Below are 21,621 nucleotides of genomic sequence, written 5' to 3'. Positions count from 1 at the left end.
AGGAACAATGTGCACAACCATCCTATATTTTGCAATTTTAAAACATGAGGCTTCACATATATCAGATTTGGCTCTGAACAATAAACATGTTGTGCATTCCTGGGGCTTTTGGTTTTTTTTTAGGACTGTAAACTTTCCCTTGACAAAATGTCCCACTTGGGACTGATGCTATATCAGTATCTGAAGATTGTGCTACTGAGCAGCTACTCAGAATCCTGGGGTGATAAATTAAAACAGAGGAAACGGATCGTTTCTACTATCAGGGTCACTGTTGTCAACTCCTAACAGGGCAATTGACTTGTCAAGTTGTCTCTGAAAGCCCAAGCTCAGATTTCATTGCCTTTCACATTTTTTTCAGAATTGTATACAAGGATCTCTGAGCCTGTCTTTCACCTGGCGCTTTGCGAAATTCCAGGCACCAATCCTGCTCATAAATGGCAGAGGAATAGATGATGAGACTCCCACCGAAGCAACCGCGTGGGACTATTAAGTACAAGAAAAGATACGATAGGGATGTGTGTGCGAACAGAGGGGCATTTGCTTGTGTGTCATTATTAGACATGGACAAGACCTTAAATGGTGAAAGGTCATTTGGAAAAGCCACAGGATACCTCTAGCATCAAGAAAGAAAGAGAAAGCTCTGACACTCTGAGGCTCACTGTATTATTTAGAGTAACAAACAAATCCACCTGTTAGAGAAGCAACAGAATAACTGTAAGCAGAGCAGACCCACTAATAACTCTTCCTACCTGCATTTCTGTATTTATATGTAATACACACTTTTAGATATATAAACATATACACACAGAGAAGTTAGGGACCAAAATGAGAACAGCACCGTGTAAGAGTATTTGCTCAGCAAAAGAGAGCTCCCCTGCTTTAATCAGCTTCCAGGCTAGAAGAAATAGGCAAGGCAGGAAAAGCGACTTGCTTGGATACAACATCACAGGGTAACGCCAGACAGGAGAGGAGAAGCCATTTCAAGTGCATCCCTGTAATGCTTGGGTCATGCTGTTACCCAAATTAGAGTTTCAGTTTTCCAAAATGCTTTGGAGTAGTGCTGAAACTCAAGTGATCACTTAAGGGAAATGCCACAATTATAAAAAACACGCTTGTTCCAAAACCAAAATTGCTCAGTGGTCAACTAAAAGATTTCTTTTGTTGTTAAAGATGTCTTTTGTTGGTGCTGCTGCGATTAAATTGAAAGGTTTCTGCTATGATGTTGACATCCTTGTTTTTATTACTGATTAAATATATATATATATATTCCAGAACCAAGCCACATTCACTTTTCCATAAAAGATCTCAGCTTCAATGAAAAATCATTTCTGGAGGAAAAATATTTTGCTGGAAAATAGTGACCAGCTCTCATAATCATGGCTGAAAATCCAAACACACCCAGATGTGCTGTAAGCCCTTGTTATCTTTGGGGCAGCCTGAGTTTTTGTGGCGTCCTCATGCGACGGCTCTTTGAATGGAGAAAGGTGAGGCGAGAGCATGTATAGGGAGTTTCTCTGCTTGGCCCTGCAAAAATGCCTCCTCCCTCCACCCCCAAAAAGACCACATTGCCTCCCAGTTCCCTGCTCTACCACCTCACCCCCAGGTTACCCTCTTGTCGTTTCCTCTTGCCCTCTTCCCGCCGTATCACGTTTCCAGTTCAGAATCTGTAGATCCACAATTGTTTAAAAAGCAGCTCAAACTTCCAACTTATAAACATCGCTTCCTCTGTCTCCTGAATTTATTTTAATAGCTGATATTTGAGCCCAGGGGATTGTTTTAACTAACACTGTATAGTCAGAAGGAATCACTTTCCTCCAGGCTACCTCTAGGTCAATAGCATAAGGCAAGACCCCCTCACATTTCATTACCCAGGGATCAGATCCCCTTTCCCAATCCATCACTCTGAAGCTCGTTCCTCCTATTCCTCTCAGATTTGCCCGTATGATTCATGCGGTGCCAAATCAACAGTATATTTGCTTTTTTCTCAGTTCATTGTTTTTATTTGCTTACATGTTCCCTGTCGTAGTTCAACTCATAAATCAACGCTGGTTTATTTTCTACAAACCCGTTGAAAGTCTGAGCCAGTTTCCACTGTTATGAAAGACTCCCAATACTACACGTCCTTTAACAGGTGGAAAATGTCTTAAGAGGCTGTTTGGATGGGAATGATTTTCTAACTTAAGGACAAAGTAGTATTTATTTATGACTTAATCTAATTCCAAAACAAAGTAACAGTTCCCTGCACCGAATTATCTCCTTATGATGCTATCCCACTAACATATGGTTTTATTATTTAAATAAAAAATGTAATATTGAAACCATTTCTAGCTATTAAACTTGTGTAACTGATTACAGTGAAACAATGTTCCTGAGATACTTTAACAGACCATTTTCCCTTAAGAAGACCGCTAAATGCCTGTCCTAGCTAAATTTGGAATTGTAAAAGCAGGCAAAGAAACAAAAACCAAGCAATCACCCCAAACCCTTTCCTTAACCTTTACTTTCTGGTTCAGAACGAAGAGCTGTTGTTTTACTGGGTTATCAGAGGAACAAAACCAGCCCTTTTCTGGTGACCTAGATTTGGAGAAGACGACCCCGCGAAGAGGAACCCCCCAGCCTGAGTTTGGTGTGCGTTACCTTGGTCAGAGCTTGGCTCAGCAAAACAAGCCCAGACAGCTCCTGCCAGGGCCCAGGCTCACCCATGCCACCCGGCCAGGCACAAACAGAGCAGAGAGGTGCCTGCTGCTGTGGTTATAGCCCACTTCCCTTCTGCTTGGTACAGCATCTGCTGGGGGTAAAACCACTGCCCTGAGTGACAATCACCCCCCGTCCTGGTGAGCGGACAGGGTGGTTCTCTTCTTCTCCTCCCAGCTCCACGCCGCAGTGGGATGCAGTCCCCGAGACCATCTGGTGCCTCTTCCTCTCTCTGGCTGACTTCAGCTCTCAGCTGTCAGCCAAGTAGAGTGCTTCAAGACTGTGTGCTTCTCTAATGTTTCTTCCTTGCATGAATGACATTAGCCACTGGGAAAATATCTGCTTCTTGGTTAGGACACTGGGGATGCTCACTGGCAGCTTGGATGACAACCATGTGTTGCGAGTCAACAGCTTCAGCGAGTACATAGCAGGAAAGGAACTGAGGTTGAGGCATGATGGTTCCCTCTTGCAAATGCAGCTCTTTGGCCTTAGGAGAAAGGACCTACCCCTCGTCCTACCGGGCATCAGGAATGGACCCTGAAGCACTGTTCCTGCAAGGACTGCAGCCTTAAAATGGAGAAGACCTACACCACTAGGTTGGGGCAAAGTTTGGCCCTGCTGCCAGACCACACTCAAGACAAACCAAAGTGAATAAATAAAAACAAACAAAGTCCAGAAGTCAGAAGCTTCTGAAATTGCCAGCCTTGAGGTAACACTGCACTTCTGGACTGAAACAAATGATGTTGCAAGCAGACTTTAAACACGCTGAGCATCAGTTCTTACTGAATGTATCATGTTTAATGCATTGAAAATATTTCCTATTGTGAGTTCTGATGAAAACCTTGGCAATTTTGTGTGCTGTGAAAGTTTAAAAGAATAATTTAGAATAACTGAAAGATTTCATTTCTGTAATGTGTAATTAGGATTTCGACACACAACCATTTTCCAATACTTTTACTACAATGAGAGTATGTTTCTATACAGCATGCTGTTTTAGATGGGAAAGTCATACCTTTTACCTGAAAAATGCCAAAAATTTTTGCTTTAACAATTTTGAGACATTCTACCTTGTTTTTTCTTCAAATGAAAAATTGTCTGAAACTGACCCTTTCTTGTAAGGCATTTCAGATTTGACACATCAGCATTTTCCAACCACAACACATTTACTTTGAAAAAAACGCAACCAACTTGGACAGTCACAATGAACTTGTGCTCTTTGCCTGTTCACTTCCAGCTCTGAGATCACCAGGGACAGATCCAATATTAGGTTTCCATACGCCAAGAATCGCTTTGTCCTGCACACAAGCTGCCGTCTTGGAGGAAACCCAATTCCAGCCTTCAGCTTGGTGGAATTAGCAACCTAGCCCTGTCCTTCAGAAGCCTTAACAAAAAAATCCCTCAATTAATCTGCTGTGAAGCCATTAGAAATAGTGTCTTCTTCCTAGCCACTGCTAACATTTTTGATCGAAGTCAGCTCTCCGCTCAGCCCAGGTATTTGCAAAGCCACAAGTCCAGCCATACCATTTGATAAACTTGACAATAAACACAATGGACAATTAAGAAAGCAGATTAAAAGCCATCATCTATTTCTTTCAAGAAAAATCATTGCACTTTTCATGTAAGTTTTGACAGGCTCAGCTCCTCCTTTCTTGAGTGCCACATACTAATCCTGGCACTTGAGTGGGAAGCATTGGGTAGAAGCGAGACCAGACCCTTTCAGACGAAGGCAGTGGGAGCAAATAGCCAACGGCCCCGGGTTCACTGCCTCGGGCTGGTGGATCCACGTCTCCTGAAGCAAGGCCGAGGAGGCTGACATGCCACAGCCAAACACACCATTATGACGATTACAACACCTAATGCAATTCCATAGGCCAGAATTAACAGGTTGTCCAACTAGATGTTTCCTAACATCTTAAAATGTATTATTTACTTCTACTTTCTGTTTGCCAGAGAATGAAGCTAACTCTCCCCACAAACCCTAATTGGACTAGTTAGAACGGCTGGAAAAAATAATCACATTTTCAGGCACACAAGCCTTTTCTGTGTAGTTCTGTGTGCCCAAAAGCTGTTCCAGCTGCACGAGCTGACCTAGCGAACAAGATTACCTTTACCTGCAAGCCTTGTCTGCCTTATGTCTGTAGACAGTCCAGGCTACCAGAGCAGCACTGCTTTAACTGTGTGTTTAGACATTCCTGGCACAGCAAGACTTTAAGCTCAGTTTTTACCTGTGGAAGTAACAGCATACTGGAGGCAATTAAAAACACACGGAAAAGGGCACTTTCCTCCTATTTGTCCCTTTCAGAACCTCCCCCACTGAAACTAAAATTATATAAATCCAATTAGGAGGGGAGCTCGAAAGGTTTGGATTTTTATCCACTCCTCTAAAAGGCTGGATTACTCGCTGCAGCCCAAGAGACACACCGCGGGATGCCGCTGGTGGACACGGACCCGGGACAGAGAATTCCTGCTCGCTGCTATGAAAACGAGAGGTTTGTTGCAATGCACGCAGACCCATTACTACTAATTTCCTCCAGCTTCTGAGCAATTTTTGAATTGTTCGTCAATTTTTTCAAAGTGATTTACGGGTTTGAGCTAGAGAAAGAAGCAGGGGTTTTGTAAATAGTTCCTCCCTTTCATTCAATTTCAGCGCATTAATTGCTCATTGTCTGTAATTGGAAACATAAAGTGCATTCCTACTCAGATCGCATGCAGACAGCTGCCCTGATGTGACTCTTAATGTACAATAAACTTCCAGTGTGGTACCATGGACTTGCTTGTTTTAATAAAGCTAATGTATGGAGACTTTGAAATACACGAGTACGTCCAGTATGCACTTTTAGATGAAGAAAGATTATTTAAGCTTCCACTTTGAGAACATCCTTCCTCTCTGGAGGTGAGCGTTTTAAGGAAATTACTTGAATTCATATAAGTATTCCCAAGATCTCACCCTTCCAGTTTAAAGTCAAAGTTTGGGGTAGTTTTTTGGCATTTCTACATCAAGGCAGGCCCCAGAACTCCCTTAGAAAGGAAAGAAGGAAAGAAAAATAAAGAAACGTCAATGGCCGTTGCTTAAATACCAAGAGTTTTCCACTTAACCAGGCTTATCTTTATTTCTAAGCCCATTTAAGTGCAAAGAGGCCTAATGCAACCACATGATTTTATTGGCTTGACAGCCAATTTCCCAGGCTATAACTTGCCTTTAGGAAATGTGGCTAAGAAAGCCAGGAATAGGCCATTAACTTCCCCATTGCTGTGAGCAAGCAGAAAATGGATGGTTCCCACAGACAGAGGGGAACAGGAACGATTCCACGCTCCATACCTGGGTTCAGTTTTAAAGAGCCTTGCATTTGACTAAGAATCTTGCTTTTGATTTTATAGTGGGAACTACTTATAAAGACCACAGCTAAATGAAACTTTTCCAGTAGTTTCAGAGAAAGTCAAATGAAAACAAGTTATTTTGAGTCAACGTTTTCTGGAGAGAAGTAAGTAAAGAGAAGTCTTCAGAAAGAATATTAGGGATCAGAAACCAAATCCCTGGAAGGACTATGGACATGTTTGGGAAGCTTCTTCATGCCAGGAGAGGCATCCGAGGGCCTGCAATTCACTTTGTTTGCCACACAAATTAAGCTGGGGATTTTGCTTGAAGCAGCACAGGAAAGGCCCAACTCATTTCTTCTGCTAGCAGATTCATGGGATTGCAAACCTCCGGCAGCTGGAGTGGGAAGCCTTGTCCCAAGCAGCACGGCTATTTGCAAAATGAACGTCTGCCTGCAGTGCAGCTCCCTCCTTCAGAGAGGCATGGCTCTCTGCTCTGCTCCCCAGAGGGGCTGGCACGCTGAAACTTGCTGATAGCGGCTTAAATTTCACCGCTGTCAACCAGGCCCGAAGAAGGAAGAAGTGCTCGGATGGGTGCTGTCACTTGAGCACAGAGAAGATGCTGAAGCCCTGAGTCTGGACCATGCACGGTGGCCTGCCAGATGCAGCACGCCAATAAGCCGAGGCAACACGAAACAGTTAAGATTTCCAGAGAGAACTGTGTTTATTTTAAAGCTCACAGCAGCCCTTTAAATGAAGAAATAAAGTCCTTCATCTCCAAATGCATACAGACCTTGGCCTGAAAGAAAATGTTTTTGGGGACCTATTATTAAAATAGAGACCACATAGTAAAGGCTGAAACAAAGATGTTTTTGCTGCCAGTGCTGAATTCATTACCTGTATTTCTGTCACTTGTAGGACATGGCTCTGGCTAGGTGCTGTACAGATGAGCAGAAAGCAGCCCCCTTTGGACTGCTCAATCTCTGCAAGGAATACAGAAATACATGCACTAAATGCCCACTTAGCACCCCCCACACTTCTTTTTAAAACAAAAAATATTGGCTTATATTAGCTTATGCAAGTACCTTGTCCTGGTTATTGTAGACTTAAGACTTTTTTTTCATTTCCAGTTGCTGAATAGTAAACAAAAACTGGCATGCTGCGAGAAAAACGATTGCCTCAATAGAAAAGTGCCCATTTATGTCATCCCACAATTATTTCAAGCACTATAGTTGAGGTTAGTCCCTCCAAGGCATGTACAAATTGCAAATACACACAAATAATAATGCTCGTACTTTTGGAAAATGTGAAACCCTTTGTTTTGGAAAGGTTGTTCCTATTATTTGTGGCTTGCAACTGTCATCATTATTCAAGCCTTGTCTTCTTTCATGATTGTTCTGCAGCTACTGGGTGCTTGAGAACTTCCCCAAAATTAATATACTTCAAAGAACCAGACATTTTGTATATACCTTAATTACAGCCTATATAATTAAGTTTTAAAATGATAAAAACTCTTTTGTGCCATAAGTGTACTCAGGCTTCGGCTCACAGACAAGCTACTACATATCATCCGACGGAGAGAAGGGCCAAGAAATTCCATTTCATTAATTGTTTCCTCCAAATCTCAAATGTAATTACATATTTTCCAGGGACCTTTGACATTTTCACACTGTGGCTTGGAATTTGATCATACCCTGAAGTAAACTGCCTGGCTGGTCAGAAACTTAGGAAAAAATATGGCTAGTGAGGTAGGCTTGGTCTTTTTCAGACTCTGGAGAAAGAGGAGGGAGCTGTACAGGTCTGGGTCAGGTTTTGTTAGCAGAGCCTTGAAAGGAACCAGAAAGAGACGAGGAGATGAACTCTCAACTAACCGCTCTTACAGCGATCAGAAAAGGCACTGGAAGAAAGAAAAGTCTTTTTTTACAGCAGCCATGGCTGGTGCGTGTAGGAACTGAAGCGATTTTTAAACCTTGTTCATATTTAATCTCTCTGGGTTTTGTGCAAAGTTTCCAGACTCTTTTTCTGAGCCCAAAGCCCAGACATGGTGAACAGACAGATGTGACCCATACAGATGCAATGCTCCAGCACTGACTGCTCCTGGAAACATCCCCTAAGGTGGGCGCTGCTAGGAACAGGCACCAGGGGCTCGATGCCGTCGGTCTCACTCTGGGTGGGCACATCCTTGCTCTGTCAGAAGCCACAGTGATTTTATTAACGAGCAACTCTTTACTAATGAGTAAAGCATGAATGAACTCACTGTTGGAGAACTCAGTGATTCACATCAGTGGGCCCAGCCCACCATTCGTGCTATTCAGGTGACTATGATGTGCACACGTGTACACAAACACAAGGTATAGGTAAAGGTATGCTAGCAAATAGTTGATTTACTGTCTTGCAAACAGTATGTTAGACCTCAGTGCAATCAACCTGATACTTCTGCAGATGCTAAATTGCCATGAAAATACGATTTTTAATGTAGCACCAGGCGGTGTTTTTTTTTCTGCCTCAGAATGCTTTTCATGTACGGCTTTGGATGACTCGACTCCCAGACAAAACATCTTTCTTCGAAATTTTGCTCTGGTTTCCTTTACCTCTGCGAACGGGAGAACAGCACCTTATTAGAGACAAAATTGATGAGTCTCTATGAATCATTGCTTGGAGTTTGGAAAGGAAAAAAGAAATTTGGCAAGCCTATAGTCGGTAATATGTGCTTCTAAAACCTACTCTTTGAAAGGGCCAAGTTATTACATTGTGAAAAGTAGTTACTCAGCACGTGCTGTAACTTTTCATAGGGATTTTTAGGCCAAATTTAAAGAGTGCTAATGATTTTGAATGCCAAACTTGAGACCCTACAGCAGGATGAGGTTTTAACAAGATTTGAACTGCCCTCCCTCCCCCCAGGTTATGCCTCCTTTAGAGATCTGGATATCTGGTGCCTGAAAATTAAAGCACTTCACATCTGCAGTCATGGAAAGTCTTGGCCTTCGCATCCTTTTCAGTGTATCGAGAGTGAACTCCCACCAAAGGCAGTGGGAAAGCTCCTGGCACTCACCAACCTATGTTGGCATGCTGGGAACGTCATTCATTATTAAAAAGAGGGAAAAACCACGACTGCAAGCACCTTGTTCGGCAACCTGAGCGCTCGCAGTGACGGGGCACACCGCTGCCCTGCAGACAGCCTGCTTCAGCTACTGGGGGTGACCTGGCCACGGCAACTGGGAACTAATTTATTCTGCTTCTCAATTACCTCACCCAAGTCAGCTAGCACTGTGGGGAAGCCTGCCGAAAGGTTCTCCGACAGTGGCTTGTACCGGATGCTTTAGAAGATGGCATAACCTGAGGGGGATGTGCGGTAAGGGCCAGCACCTACTCTTTTATTCCTCTTATTCATTTATGATTTTAATAAATAGTTAAAGATACTTGCGAAGGCAGACTAGAGATAACGTTGTTAATATTAGAGCATAATTCCTAGAGCTTGCCAAACAGCATAAACAGGTGCTACTGCAGGGAGGGCACGGAAGCTGAGCCTGATTCCTCCACTTCCAGCACTCGGGCTTGCTGCGAGCCTGCGAAGCTGAGCTGGTGGTAAAGCAGGCAGGCCACAAGGCCAGACCTCAGGGAGCCCAGCCCTCAGCCCTGAGCCCCCGAATCACCTCCAGGTCCCCCATCGGCCATCTGGCTCCCCAGTGGTGCAGCTCCACTGCAATTTGAGCCCATCTTTAACGTTTCCCAAAGAAAGAGGAGACGAAAACAAAAGGATCATTTACTTCCTCTAATTGAGAAACAAGATAGGAAGCCAGATAAGCCAAGGAAAATTGGCATGACTCCACAGACTTCAACTGATGCCAGAGAGCAGGGTGATGAGCGCGGCAGAAAGGATAGGAGCACGCTATTGCTGCTGCCTTGTGACAGCAGTACCGGTCTGTTACCCGATGCACTTCATCCTCGGGTACAAAAGTGCTTTACAAGGAGGGCAGTGTCACAGAAATGAAGTTGCTTCGATTTACCCAGAAGGAGCTAAGCCAACCTTCTTTTCCTTGTCATTCACAATGTGACTTTTTTCCTTGCTAAGACAAAAATAATGTAGTGCTAGTTGTTGCCAAATAGCCACTTTTGGAACTTGGGCCCAGTCATTTTTAGCTATGCAAACTTGGCACGAACCAAGTGTTGCCTATGGATGGAGTTTACAGTGTGGGAAGCTTGCCAGAATCCTATTGCAGCCTACTTTGAGGTCTGGTGCTTCACCTTCTCACCCTACAACAAAGATTAAATAGCGTTCTAGCAAGGAAAAAACAGAAAACACCTGATGCTATTTTTTTCCCTTCCCTCCTTTGGATTCTAGGAATTAAGAGTACACAGGAGATGAACTTTGATAATGCCATGAGCAAAAACATGGCTTCGCCTGAAGCCAGCAGTACTTCCCCAGGCTGTGAATATTTATGTACAACACACACATAAATGCACATGCACACACGGGTGTCTTTACAGGAGTCTGGTAGGAGTGCTCTCCTCTCACCCGTTTCTTAAGGGCACAAAGAAAGAAAAAAGCTGTTAAAAAAAAAAAAAAGACAAACATTGTGAAACAATCCAAAGTTACAGGATCCGTACTTTTTAAAGGATACTCAGCAGCCCTGGGGTTAGCAGTGGCTGCTGAACAGTGACTCAGAGGAGGGACAGAAATACTCAACAGAGCTTGTACATCCTTTGATTGGGGCAGAATGGGGTTTCCCCCCTCAAAAACTATCCCCCAGGGAGCAGACAATGAACAGTGGTGTCAAGGGAGTTGGAGAAGCTGCAACCACTCCTCTGGGCATCGCACGCCCTGCTTCGGATCCTCTTGCTGGTGAGGGACCCAGAAGTGGAAGCCCCAGCACTGCCCTCCCTGGTCCCTTCTTGCCTACAGCATCAGTGAGAGGTCATCAGCGCATCCACGGCTTTCCTCTCTGCACAGGGGAAATAGGAAGGGACAAAAACCCACAACGTGCCCTCAGAGAGGAGAGTTATATCCCTGCTCGAGCCTACTTCGCATTTCCTATGTCTGCCACAGGACACAGGAACAGAGCAGGATGGAGATGTTCCCCTGGACCAGCTCTCCTTCGCCTCTCTGAAAGAATAGCTGAAACGAGAGGGGAGGGTGTGGGTGGGAGGGGACCATGGAAAGATTGATGTAAATTCATTTTTAAAAGCCAAACAGATGAAAATAATTTTCACAGCCCCACAGCTGTTCTATGTATTTTTTTTGGACCGAGCCCGAGCAAAATGCGGTGCAGATAATAGCCCTTACTTTGGGTAGATAAGCCCCGGGTAATCAAACCAGCAGCACAGCCCCAGTGTCTCTGCGTCCTGGCAGCTGGTGAGCTCAGTGACAGATGAGCATCTTCTCTCCCCCTTCTTGGGGTCCTTGTCCCCCCTCCAACACGGTCTGTCTGGGTTAGGTGCAGTCTTTGGTGGGCTGCTGCCTGCCCACCGTGCTCTGGTTCCAGCGGAGCCCCACGTGAGTCCAGCGCTGCCCTGGGCTTTCCCTGCTCCCTGCCCACACCTTTGGGCATGAAACAGAGTGGACAAAAAAACGAGAGAAGGAGCAGGACCTAAGTCCTGAAGTTCTTTGAGGCGACATTGCCAAGCCTCGGACCACAGCAACGACAGACGGACTTACAGTCGCGTTTATCCTCCGTTATTTTCCTATAAACCAACCCTGCCAGCAGCTGGCCAGTGCTTTCTGCAGCTTCTGCAGCGCTTTGTGGAGCAAGAGCTTAGACTGGTTTTCAAAAGCTACAAAAATCTCTCTGTTTGGGATCCAGACAACACATGTCCAGGAACTCACTGTCGTGCTCCGTGTCCCAGTGCTTGGTAGGAGGCAGAGCTGCCTTTTCCGCAGGAGGGCCCCGGCGCCCCACGGGCATCCTCTGAATGGGGATGAAGCCTGCTGCGAAGCGACGGGGTCATTTTGTGTCAATCCTGAGTGATTTTCCTCCTAAAGTCAGCCTGAGCCCGACCCTCGTCCTCACCGGGCTCTGGGACAGCCTCCGAAAGAACTGGTGGAGAATATGAAATGCTGCGATGCTTTCAAGAGTCCAAGCTGGCACCTCCTCCTGCCTAGAGGTTCCTAAATGGCTTTGAAAACCTTGCTCTAAATGTTTTATCTGGGACCGTTTCATTAAAAGGGAAGTGTTTAAAATGGCTTTTATAAAAATTGCTGAGGCTCTGAAAGCAATACCTCGGGCAGATGCAAGTGGGGTGTACAAAAAGCAACTGCTAAAGGCAACACCAAGTGGAACAGCTCATGGGCTTCAGAGCAGGCTGAGGGCACCTGGGCTCAGCAACTTCCATTCCTGAGCATACTTAGCCCAGATCCCCACCTGAGGCTCTTCGGATGAGGAACAAGAGGCCTGGGGGTGCTCCCCTGCATGCAGCCCCCTCAGCACAGGGCTATCGCTGCGTGGTTTTTATGCACAGCGGCACAATATAAAATCCATTTAGAAACTGGGCTCGCTCGCTGTTATTAAAGAATCCATCAGTGAATTTCATTTTTTATTGGTTCAGTTACAAAACTCACAGCGGTGTGTTGTGTTTGTTTTTCCAGAGCACCAATAAAAATCTTTTTGATTAAAAAAATTGAGAGAGGGAGAGAGAAAGAAAGAAAAAGGAAAGGAATGAAAAGCTGACCTGGCGTAACCCATGAGAGCGCTGAGCCTCAGCGGTGTTATATAAAAAGCGCCAAGAGGCAGCAAATCCAATTGCTGAGCAACTGCTCGACTGTGGCTACAACCAGCAACAATCAAAACCCGTTTATGACAGCATTTTTTTTTCATAAAAATAAGCACAATCAAGCTCTGCTATATTAAACCAGGTTTTGTCATAGACCAAACACTGAAGGAGAATTATGGCAGATGTAGAGCCCCAGGAGGAAAGCACAAAGCTCTCTTTGCTTTTCCATGGTGCCAATCCTGCCATACACAGCCAGCACGGCTGGCTCCAGGTATTTGGGATGCTACACTGCCATACTGCTCCACAGCTGTCAAGCAATCTACACTAGACATTTTTCCTTCTCATTTATGGGCACGCAAACATTTCAAAATCCGCTGCCTTTGTGTGACCTGCAATCCCATCTGGCCTATATCTAATCAGCTGCAACCAAGATGGAAATTGTGAGCAAGGTGACAATTACAATAGATCCCATAAAGACAAATATCCCAAAGATGGTAGCCACACCACATCAGGTGCTATACAGAAAAATTGTGGACACGTCCCAAGTCAGGGCCACTTACTCCTGTAGGACTAAGCACAGCAAAATGAGAGCCGAGCTGCACTGGAATTGGCATCCAGTTTTCCAAAATGATGCCTATGAAAAGCAAATCCAAGCAGCTTCATTTCCATTTATATGGATTGGTTGAAATTCTATGCAACTGAAAATATATTGTAACAGCATTATTAGGATGGAGCTGTAATAGGAAATCAATTTTCTTTTTTTCTTTAGAGTGAAAATAAAACTAAATGCATATAGTTCATATTACAGAGAATTCTACTTAGCAGAACAGAGCTGGTTCATTTTTTAAAAAGAAAAATAGGTGAATTCCGACTCTTATCAATTATTTCCCAAAATACAATTTTGTGTAACTGTACTTAGAGAGAACAAGCAATTACAGAAAAAGAAAACAATTGCTTTAAAAATACATAATTTTCCCCATCTCAATTATGAAAACGAATTTTCAAAATATCAACTAAATTTATACAGTTCAGTTATTAGATGAAAAAATGCAAGTGGGATAAACACCAGCATTCAGAGCATTTCATTTCTGTTCCTTTTTTTTGTCAACCCTAGAAAAAGAAAATAGATCCTATTTTATTCACAAATGCTTGTCAGATATTTTATCTGTTACAGCTTGTGGGATGTTAATGTGCTGCTTGCTTTGGCTGCTCATTACTAGGTGCTGATTCTTGGCCAGCCACCAGAGAACCAGGAACACGTCCCACGAGAGCATGGGTGCTGGTGTGAAGGCACGGGTTTTGGTGTGAATTCCCACAGCCATCATAAACCAGAGACGCCTCCATGGTCAAGAAATGGGGAACAAATGTGGCCGACGCGAACGGCTGTCCAGAACAGGAATTGATATTTGCAAACACTCTGTCATCTCTGGCTATCTTTAGAGAAGGTCTTTAGAGGACCACGAATCCTGCTAAAAATCAGACAGCTGATGTGTCGCTAAGCCTCTTGGATGCTTTCAGAAATCCCTGCTCTGGAGCTTGTCTAACTTGGAAAAGAAACGAAGGGCAGCTCTGATGGAATATATACTTATCAATGTCTGCATGGGTGGATGCTGATAGCACCTTTATCAGGTTCAGCTTAATCCCCTTGGGAAACAAGCCATTAAATAATCCCTCGGAGGCAGCGGAGCGCAGGAGCACACACTCGGGGCAGCGCTGAGCTTCGCAGCCTTGCTCCCCGCCTCTGCAAGCGCCTGGCCTTCAGATAAGGAGGTGTTAACCGAGTGGGAAGTTGGTCGCAGGCAAAATCTCCTAATTCTTGGGAAAAGTCACACAGCTACACAAGAGCAGCAACCCGTGTTGTTGTTCTGTCTTCCTGCGGGTGGGAAATGAACAGCCCGAGCAAATAACATGGTGCAGGAAACCTTTGGGGATTAAAACATGATACGCTATGTTTCAGCGGGGATTTAGATAGGCCTCCCAGAAGAAGGAATGTTTCCCTCATGGCCTCTAGATTACCTTGGTGCTTTTGTTGCTGTCTTCTTTCACCATGAGCTTTCATTTGGAGGGAAGTCATTCGCCACTGCGATGCGTGTATAGAAAGCAGCAAACTCCAAGCACTGTTTTTGCAGGGGCCTTTTTCTTTCCACCCCATCGGCAGAAGAGATCTTACATGGACAGAAAAAAACTATTATGCTAAGCCTGTTCCTAGGACAGGAAAAGTCCTCTCCCATCCTCATTAACATTGTAAAAAGTATTTCAGGCTTGCAAGTGCTATAGGAAGGGTTTGACAGACATGACTGTTGACCCAATATATTAGCGAGGATTGGAAAACAACCGGTTGAAGCTTTCTGAACACGACCGTCAGCGTGACTGCCAAAGAAAGCATCAGCACCCGTTAATTCATGAACCAACATGCGATTTGCAGAAACACTTACATGGCTTAAAAAGGCTAAATCCTGCTTTCAGAGGGGCTTAATCACCAGAGAGTGATATAGGCGTCTCAGTATGTTTGAGGGTCTGGTCACTGCAAGCACAAATTTCAGTGGAAACGAGCAGTTGATTACAAATTTTGAAGCGGGAGATTCCTACTAAAGAGGCTGCTGTGGAGACACAAAGCTGCTGCAACATACCTTCCCTCCACCACAACCTCTACGCCTCCACGCAGGCCACCTGGGCAAAGAGCTAGAACAGAGCATCCTACATCTGGTAACAACAGCTGAGGTGGGACACGCGGACATCCCCAGCTGGCAGCAGCATCTGGGACCCTGCTGATAGGACAGAGCTATACTTTTAGGAAGTAGGTAGCTTCCTACTTGCGTGTGAAGCAGTTAAAACACAAACTTCTTGCCCATAAAAACACAAAAGATCTTCTAAGACTGGGCTTGCATACAAAACTCTCAAAAAATAGGACACTTAGATAATACAGGAACAGCATTAACTCAGCACAGAAGAGAAAATGAGAAGTTTCAGTCCACGCTGGTCAGGTAGGATTTCAGTTTCTTTGCATTTTGTTAGAGCCACACCATGGCGATGTACCGCATTAGCCCTAGCCTAGGAGGCTTTCTCTTGTGTGGAACACACGCTTTGTTTGAAGCCATCGTTCTGCTTTTTGCTATCATAACTGTGAGAAATTAACCACCAAAACCATCTGCTGTGAACATCAAAGGCTGCTATGCCAACATTTTATCAAAGATGCAACAGGACTTGTACCCCGGCAGAGATCATAATAAACATCAATCACAACAAAAAGTAACAGACACTCAACATAAATTCACATCCTTTTCAGTACAGGACCTGACATATTATTAGTTTGGCGCATGCGTAGGTCAAAAAATTGAACTGAAAAGTTTAACCCAAGGAGTCTTAAGTTCAAAACCCCTCTGAAAGCTGTGAATTAAGTCAATAATAATCACAAATCAAGCTTCAGGCTAAGTAGCCTGTCATTTAAAAGCCTTAAATCAGCAGCTGGAGTGGCATTACTTGAATTTAATGGGCACACAGCAAAGTGCTGTTTAATTAACCATTGCCAGCCTGACATTTCAAAATCTCCTCAATTTGCCATTTGCTTTAATGTCTATTAATAGCTAGAGCTTGCTGGAAATGCTCTGTTGGGACAAATTTTGGAGTGATGAAAGCTCAAAAATCTTCTCCATGAAACTTTCCATTTTACTAACTACTACAAAAGTCACAGAAAAACACCTTAAAATATTTTTTTTTCATTTTGAATCAGTTCAGTATTAATGGAAAGTCCCCCCACAGGTAAGTTTATCCATGATGACACATTATGTGATGTAAATCTAAGTTCCAGTTACTAAAACCTTGACTTTTTTTTTTTAATTGAGTTAGGCTCTTTGCTTGGACTATACAAAAAGAAGCACAGAAATCCTCCTACCTTGGTCTGTTTGGAAGGTATCTGGAGGAACATGGCTTTTGCCCCATGATGGCCTCCCGTTATCAGTCATGTCAACGAGCCTCTGCAGAAACAAGCAGAAACAAAACTCAAAAGACTGTAAAGAAACCCTTAAAACAGTATGGAAAGACTGTGTGTGACAACCAGAATAGCTGGAGGCTTCTTCTTTCAATCTGCAGTAGAAATGGAGAGGCTGAAAGGCAGCTAAGATCACCCTGACGGTCTTCCCGAGGACATCTATGGCACAATTAGAAACACTGCATATGATTTCCTTAGTATCACCAAAATGGCTTCCAAAACCAAGGAAAAGTACTACTTCCAAAACGTCAAAGCATTGTTTTCGTCTATAATGCCAGCTGAGCAGGCCAGTGAACTCATTCCTGCTTACCAATAAACTTTTATTTAGTTTTCCACTGTGAGATTAGATCATGCAGGAAAAGTTCACCAAATAATACTGTAAAAAGAGATGAACTCACACAAGATTTTCATCGGTCACTGAAAAAAAAAAACTGTCAAACTACTGGAAATGAATTAACTTTGAATACTTGACTACATAAACATTTCTGCAAAAACGCTTTGGGATGAAAAAAATTATTTATTGTGCCCTCCAGGGAAATGTACCTCGTCAATTCCTTGTCACTAAATCACTTGCTAACAGTTATGGTGTGAGGTAAATTGCTGTTTAACCCTGATGAGTTTAAAGACCTTGATGCCTAATGAATTCTCCTATTCATACTGGAGGTTACATCTGCACTAGAGCTCTCTTTTAACAGCCTGGTGCTGAAAAGATCTGATGTAATTTTATTTACCAAACAGGTGTCAGCAATCATATCCAATGATGTCAGGAGGCTTGATGGGAACTTGCTCTAAGATGAGTATCAGAGCCAGTGCTCCACGATCATAAAAAGGCTCTCCCCTAGGTTGCAAGAGCCTTGGAGCACGTTCACGATGCTTGATGATCAAGTGAGGGCTAGTTAGTGCTGCCATGAGCAAAAGCAATAACCAGACGGGTTAATGGCACGAATCCCGTCAGCGCAGCTCACCTGTTGAGCTCTTGGGGTGGCTCCACGAGAGGGCCCTTTGCTCATGCAATGCAGCACCCAGCAAGGGCATAACCCCAGGTGCTGCCCTGCTCTGAGGTGCACTCAGGGCTACTCTGAGGGAGACAGTGCTCAGCAGGGCTGCTCCACTTCAGTGCAGCAGATGGGCACAATGTCTCCTTCAGCCTGGTTAGTGAGGCTGAGAAGCCACAGTGGTGTTTTACATCGGGAGGTAAGGAAAGAGCTCCCAGTGCTGTGATGCTTTGCTGGCATAAACTTGGCTGTAGGCTCCCTGGATGATCTCCAAGCCAACTTTGAAGTAACCGAAAGGCTGCTGAGCATGGCCCTGTGGCCACCCCCTCTGGGCAGGCCACTGCCGTGTACAGGGCTGGGACTTGACTTGCTGTATGCTCAGTCCCTCGTGGAGGATCAGTGTGCTGGGGGGTTGCAGAAGATTTTGGCTATGCAGCACCATTCCCTTGGCAGGAGAGAAATTTGAGGCAAAAAGGTAGAAACACTGGACTCTGGATGCCTGATGCTAAGGCCACATGCAAGACGAGTGTCCTTCACTTATAGAGCTTGTTATCCTCCTAAACTAAATAATTTTAACTGTGCTATTAAGTATTTCTATCAGATTTGTTTTTAAGACAAAATATGTCTGTTTTAGCTAATGGAAACACTTTGCAGAAAATATATTAAAAAAAAATTAAAATCTACAAGAGAAAGAAGATTTTTGGCTGAAAACCATCCCATTGCAGCCTTGCGCTGAAAACTTTCCAGGTTAGACTAAAAATGTTTAGTCTTTAATGACAATGTTAAATTTTCCATGGAAAAAAGGAAATGTTTCCCAGATATGTTAATAAGCTACAAGCTATATTCCTCGCTGCTGGAAATGTATTTGTTTGACTATATAATTTCAGGCACTAATTTTGCATTCCTGTGCCTAGAGTTTTAAACAGAAGATTGCTTATTTTCATCAGAGCAGTAAAATCGCATCAAAACTCTGCACGGGCATTTATGCAGATATAAAGCCATCCTAATTTGTTCGGCTTAACTCATAAAATGAAGACAACACACAGTGGCATTTGAATTCAGAGCAAACTTGCTACTAGTTATTAGGTCTTCATGCAGACAGCCCTACTTGGCACTGCTGGACGTTGGTAGTTTGGTCTAACACACTCCCCAAAACACGCTGTATTAAATCACACGCTTCTTCAGACCTGAAGAAGAGCCCATAAGCCTGCAAGTTTGTGTCTACTTTTTCCAGCTACATTAGTTGCATCTAATAAAACACATTACCAAAGATCTCATCTTGTTTACATCCCACAAAGGCAGACTGAGGGCAGAAAATGAACATTGAGTCAATCGATTTGACTGGGCTCTGTCAAACCAGGCTCCTGGCAGTTTTGGTTTTTTTTTGTTAACTTCAATAGAGCATCTTCTACTCCATAAGAGCTAGTTTTCCAGGTCCAAGCCTACGTGTTTTTCAGGTTTTTTCCCCTTTCAATGTTTTTACTGGGTATTTAGCTTTTTCTTCCTTAATGGCAATTTAATAAGACCCAGCTGACAAATGCTCATTGGAGTGACCAAGCAGCACCTGAAAGAGATGGGATGTAACATTCATATAAAGTGCCTGAGTACAATCATTGTTATTAAAAGGATAACCAAATGAATTTGTAATGATGGGACACTCATTTCAAAGTGTTTCCATAGCTGTTACACATCAGGAAAAATAGGGAAGTTACCTCATTTTCTCCAATCCTAAATAACCTTATAAACTCACCAAAGAAATTAATTAGCCAATATTTCTTGAAAATTCATAACAAAGTTTCCATTTTTCCGTCAGATAATTCCTTAGTGCATTCTGGTTTTTAACTTCCTTCAAGTCTGGATCATTTTGATGTGTGAACAGACATTTTGTGTTTCCATGGGTTATTTCCACAGGTTCAAATATCTTATGTAATTGACATTTTCCTGCTTACAAAAGCTGTCAAACTTAAAAGTAGCAGTTGATTGATAAAACATGGTTTTTGTCTGCAACTTAACTTCATTGTTGGGGCCTATTGCTCAAGCTCTGAATAACTCCTCTCTTCAAAGTGACATGCATTCATTTTTTTTTCTAAGCATCTGTGCTTTAAACTACATTTATAAACTAGAAAACAGCAGCAACTGCTTTTTCTTTTTTCCTACAGGTAGATCTCTTCAACAATTTCCTTCCCTTTATAATTGCTACTCTTTAAATAAGCAGAGCAACTTGACTTTAAAGTAAAGACTCCCGAAGTCAACACAATAATCATTCAGCAACATCTATCCTTCCCAATCCTGACTATAAGAGAAAAAAAAAAAAAAAAAAGTGGGAGAAGAGAGCACTGAGATTTATGGCATCTACAGAAAGCTATAGCTATGTGGGCTGTAAAGCAAGCCGTGCAGATAATTTTTAATAGTAAAGGACCATTTTGTCTAGCTGTGACAAAGGCCCAACAGCATGATCCAGAGCCTGGTGGGGGTTTTTGGTTGGCTTGTTAGGCTTGGATGTTGCTTGATGAAGAAAAGAACCAGCTGGTGTCACACTGAAATGGCCACAGTGATTGTACAGGCAGGGACGTGGAGCTGGCAACCTACTTGCCAGCTCCTACTGCCTCTGTGCAAACCATCACCAATACAGTGCTTCATGATGGGCAGCCATCTACGTTTCCCACCTGAATATTGCTTTATGCTGCAAACACTCAGCAATGTTGTAACAGCACATCACTGTTACTATTCCTCATGCTCCAAGAGCCAAGACAGGCGTCACACAGCCCCTTCACTGCCCACGAACCCCTCGCATTTCAATTTTCCCCAGGAGACGGCCTCCAACAGCCTCTTCTCCTCTCTTGCATAAGCCTGCTCTGCTCAGAGATGTCTCTGCCACAGAGGGGCCTTAATTTTGCAGCCCTGTAACCAGCACAGTCTCAGAATTATTCAGTTGTCCTGAGCAGGGACAGATTGAAGCAAGTGCCAATTTTTTTTAATTTTTATTTCTTTGCGTCAAGGCCCAGATACAGCAGTTTCACATGCTTTTGGCAGAAAAATGTTATTGCTTTCTGAAGCAGTTGTTTTTTCAATGACATGACTTCCTGCAGGGGCGTTTTAATTATTGTTGGTGTATCACCTAACTTAGTTATGTATTGCTTTGAAGTTGTTCTTTGTATCTGATAGTAAGAGGATAGAAATAAACACGTCGGTGTTTATTCGCTTCCCCTTGCCCTGCATTGGCTTGGTGCAGCCTTCTCTTTGGATTACACAAGCACGGGGCGGGTGGAAGAGGAGGTCCCAAAGAAGAGGCCAGGCAAAGCACATGCACTGACACCTTTACACTGGCAGGTGCTTCCTCTTAAGCTGCCCATATTAGCAGTCAAATGGAGATCACACGCACAAACCCCCAAAGCTCTGAAGACAGAAAATTGCTGAAGACCAAGGGCTGCATCGATGTGTTAAATGGCCATTCCTAGGTGAAGAAATAAAAATAGAGTTCCTGAACCAAATACATCGCTGTTGTGCTGGGGTATGCAAGCCACTGCACTGTGGCAGAGAAGCAGTATTTGTGTTTGTGTATAAGTGCATGAAGTGATATCCCAGCCACCCGCAAAACAGAGGCAAGGAAAGCTTCCTCGTTGTATTGCCAAGGTAGGATCGAAGGGCTCGACGCTAGCCAGATGGCAGCAGAGTATGCACAACCTACAGCGAGCTGCTGAAATACATCCCAGTCTCCTGTTACTTTGATATTTCGGGTGTATTTAGGTATCGAGGGCTGGGGGACGACACCTCGCTGCGCTCAACTCAGTCTTCACCTTGAACTGGATTCACCTCCTCCCCATCCAGGTGACAGTCAAGTTCCCCAGATTTCATTTGCTTTTTCCTGAGTTAATGACAGAAAGTTTTCTTTTTACGAGAGAAAAAAAAAAAAAGCAATTC

General features: G+C 43.7%; 1 protein-coding gene across 1 annotated transcript in view; it reads right to left on the bottom strand.

The window, feature by feature from the left end:
- Window positions 1-21,621, bottom strand: part of LOC308193337 (uncharacterized protein) — a 129,933-nt gene that overhangs the window by 61,019 nt on the left and 47,293 nt on the right. The window contains exon 2 of the mRNA XM_080587927.1: window positions 16,610-16,691. Within this exon, the coding sequence (XP_080444053.1) occupies window positions 16,610-16,691 (82 nt within the window). The remainder of the gene's footprint in view (window positions 1-16,609; window positions 16,692-21,621) is intronic.

The sequence above is a fragment of the Anser brachyrhynchus genome (assembly GCF_964034855.1).
Source record: "Anser brachyrhynchus genome assembly, chromosome: 3".
Lineage (NCBI taxonomy): Eukaryota > Metazoa > Chordata > Aves > Anseriformes > Anatidae > Anser > Anser brachyrhynchus.
The sequence above is the reverse complement of the archived record's forward strand: the minus strand, read 5'-3'. Positions and strand labels throughout refer to the sequence as shown.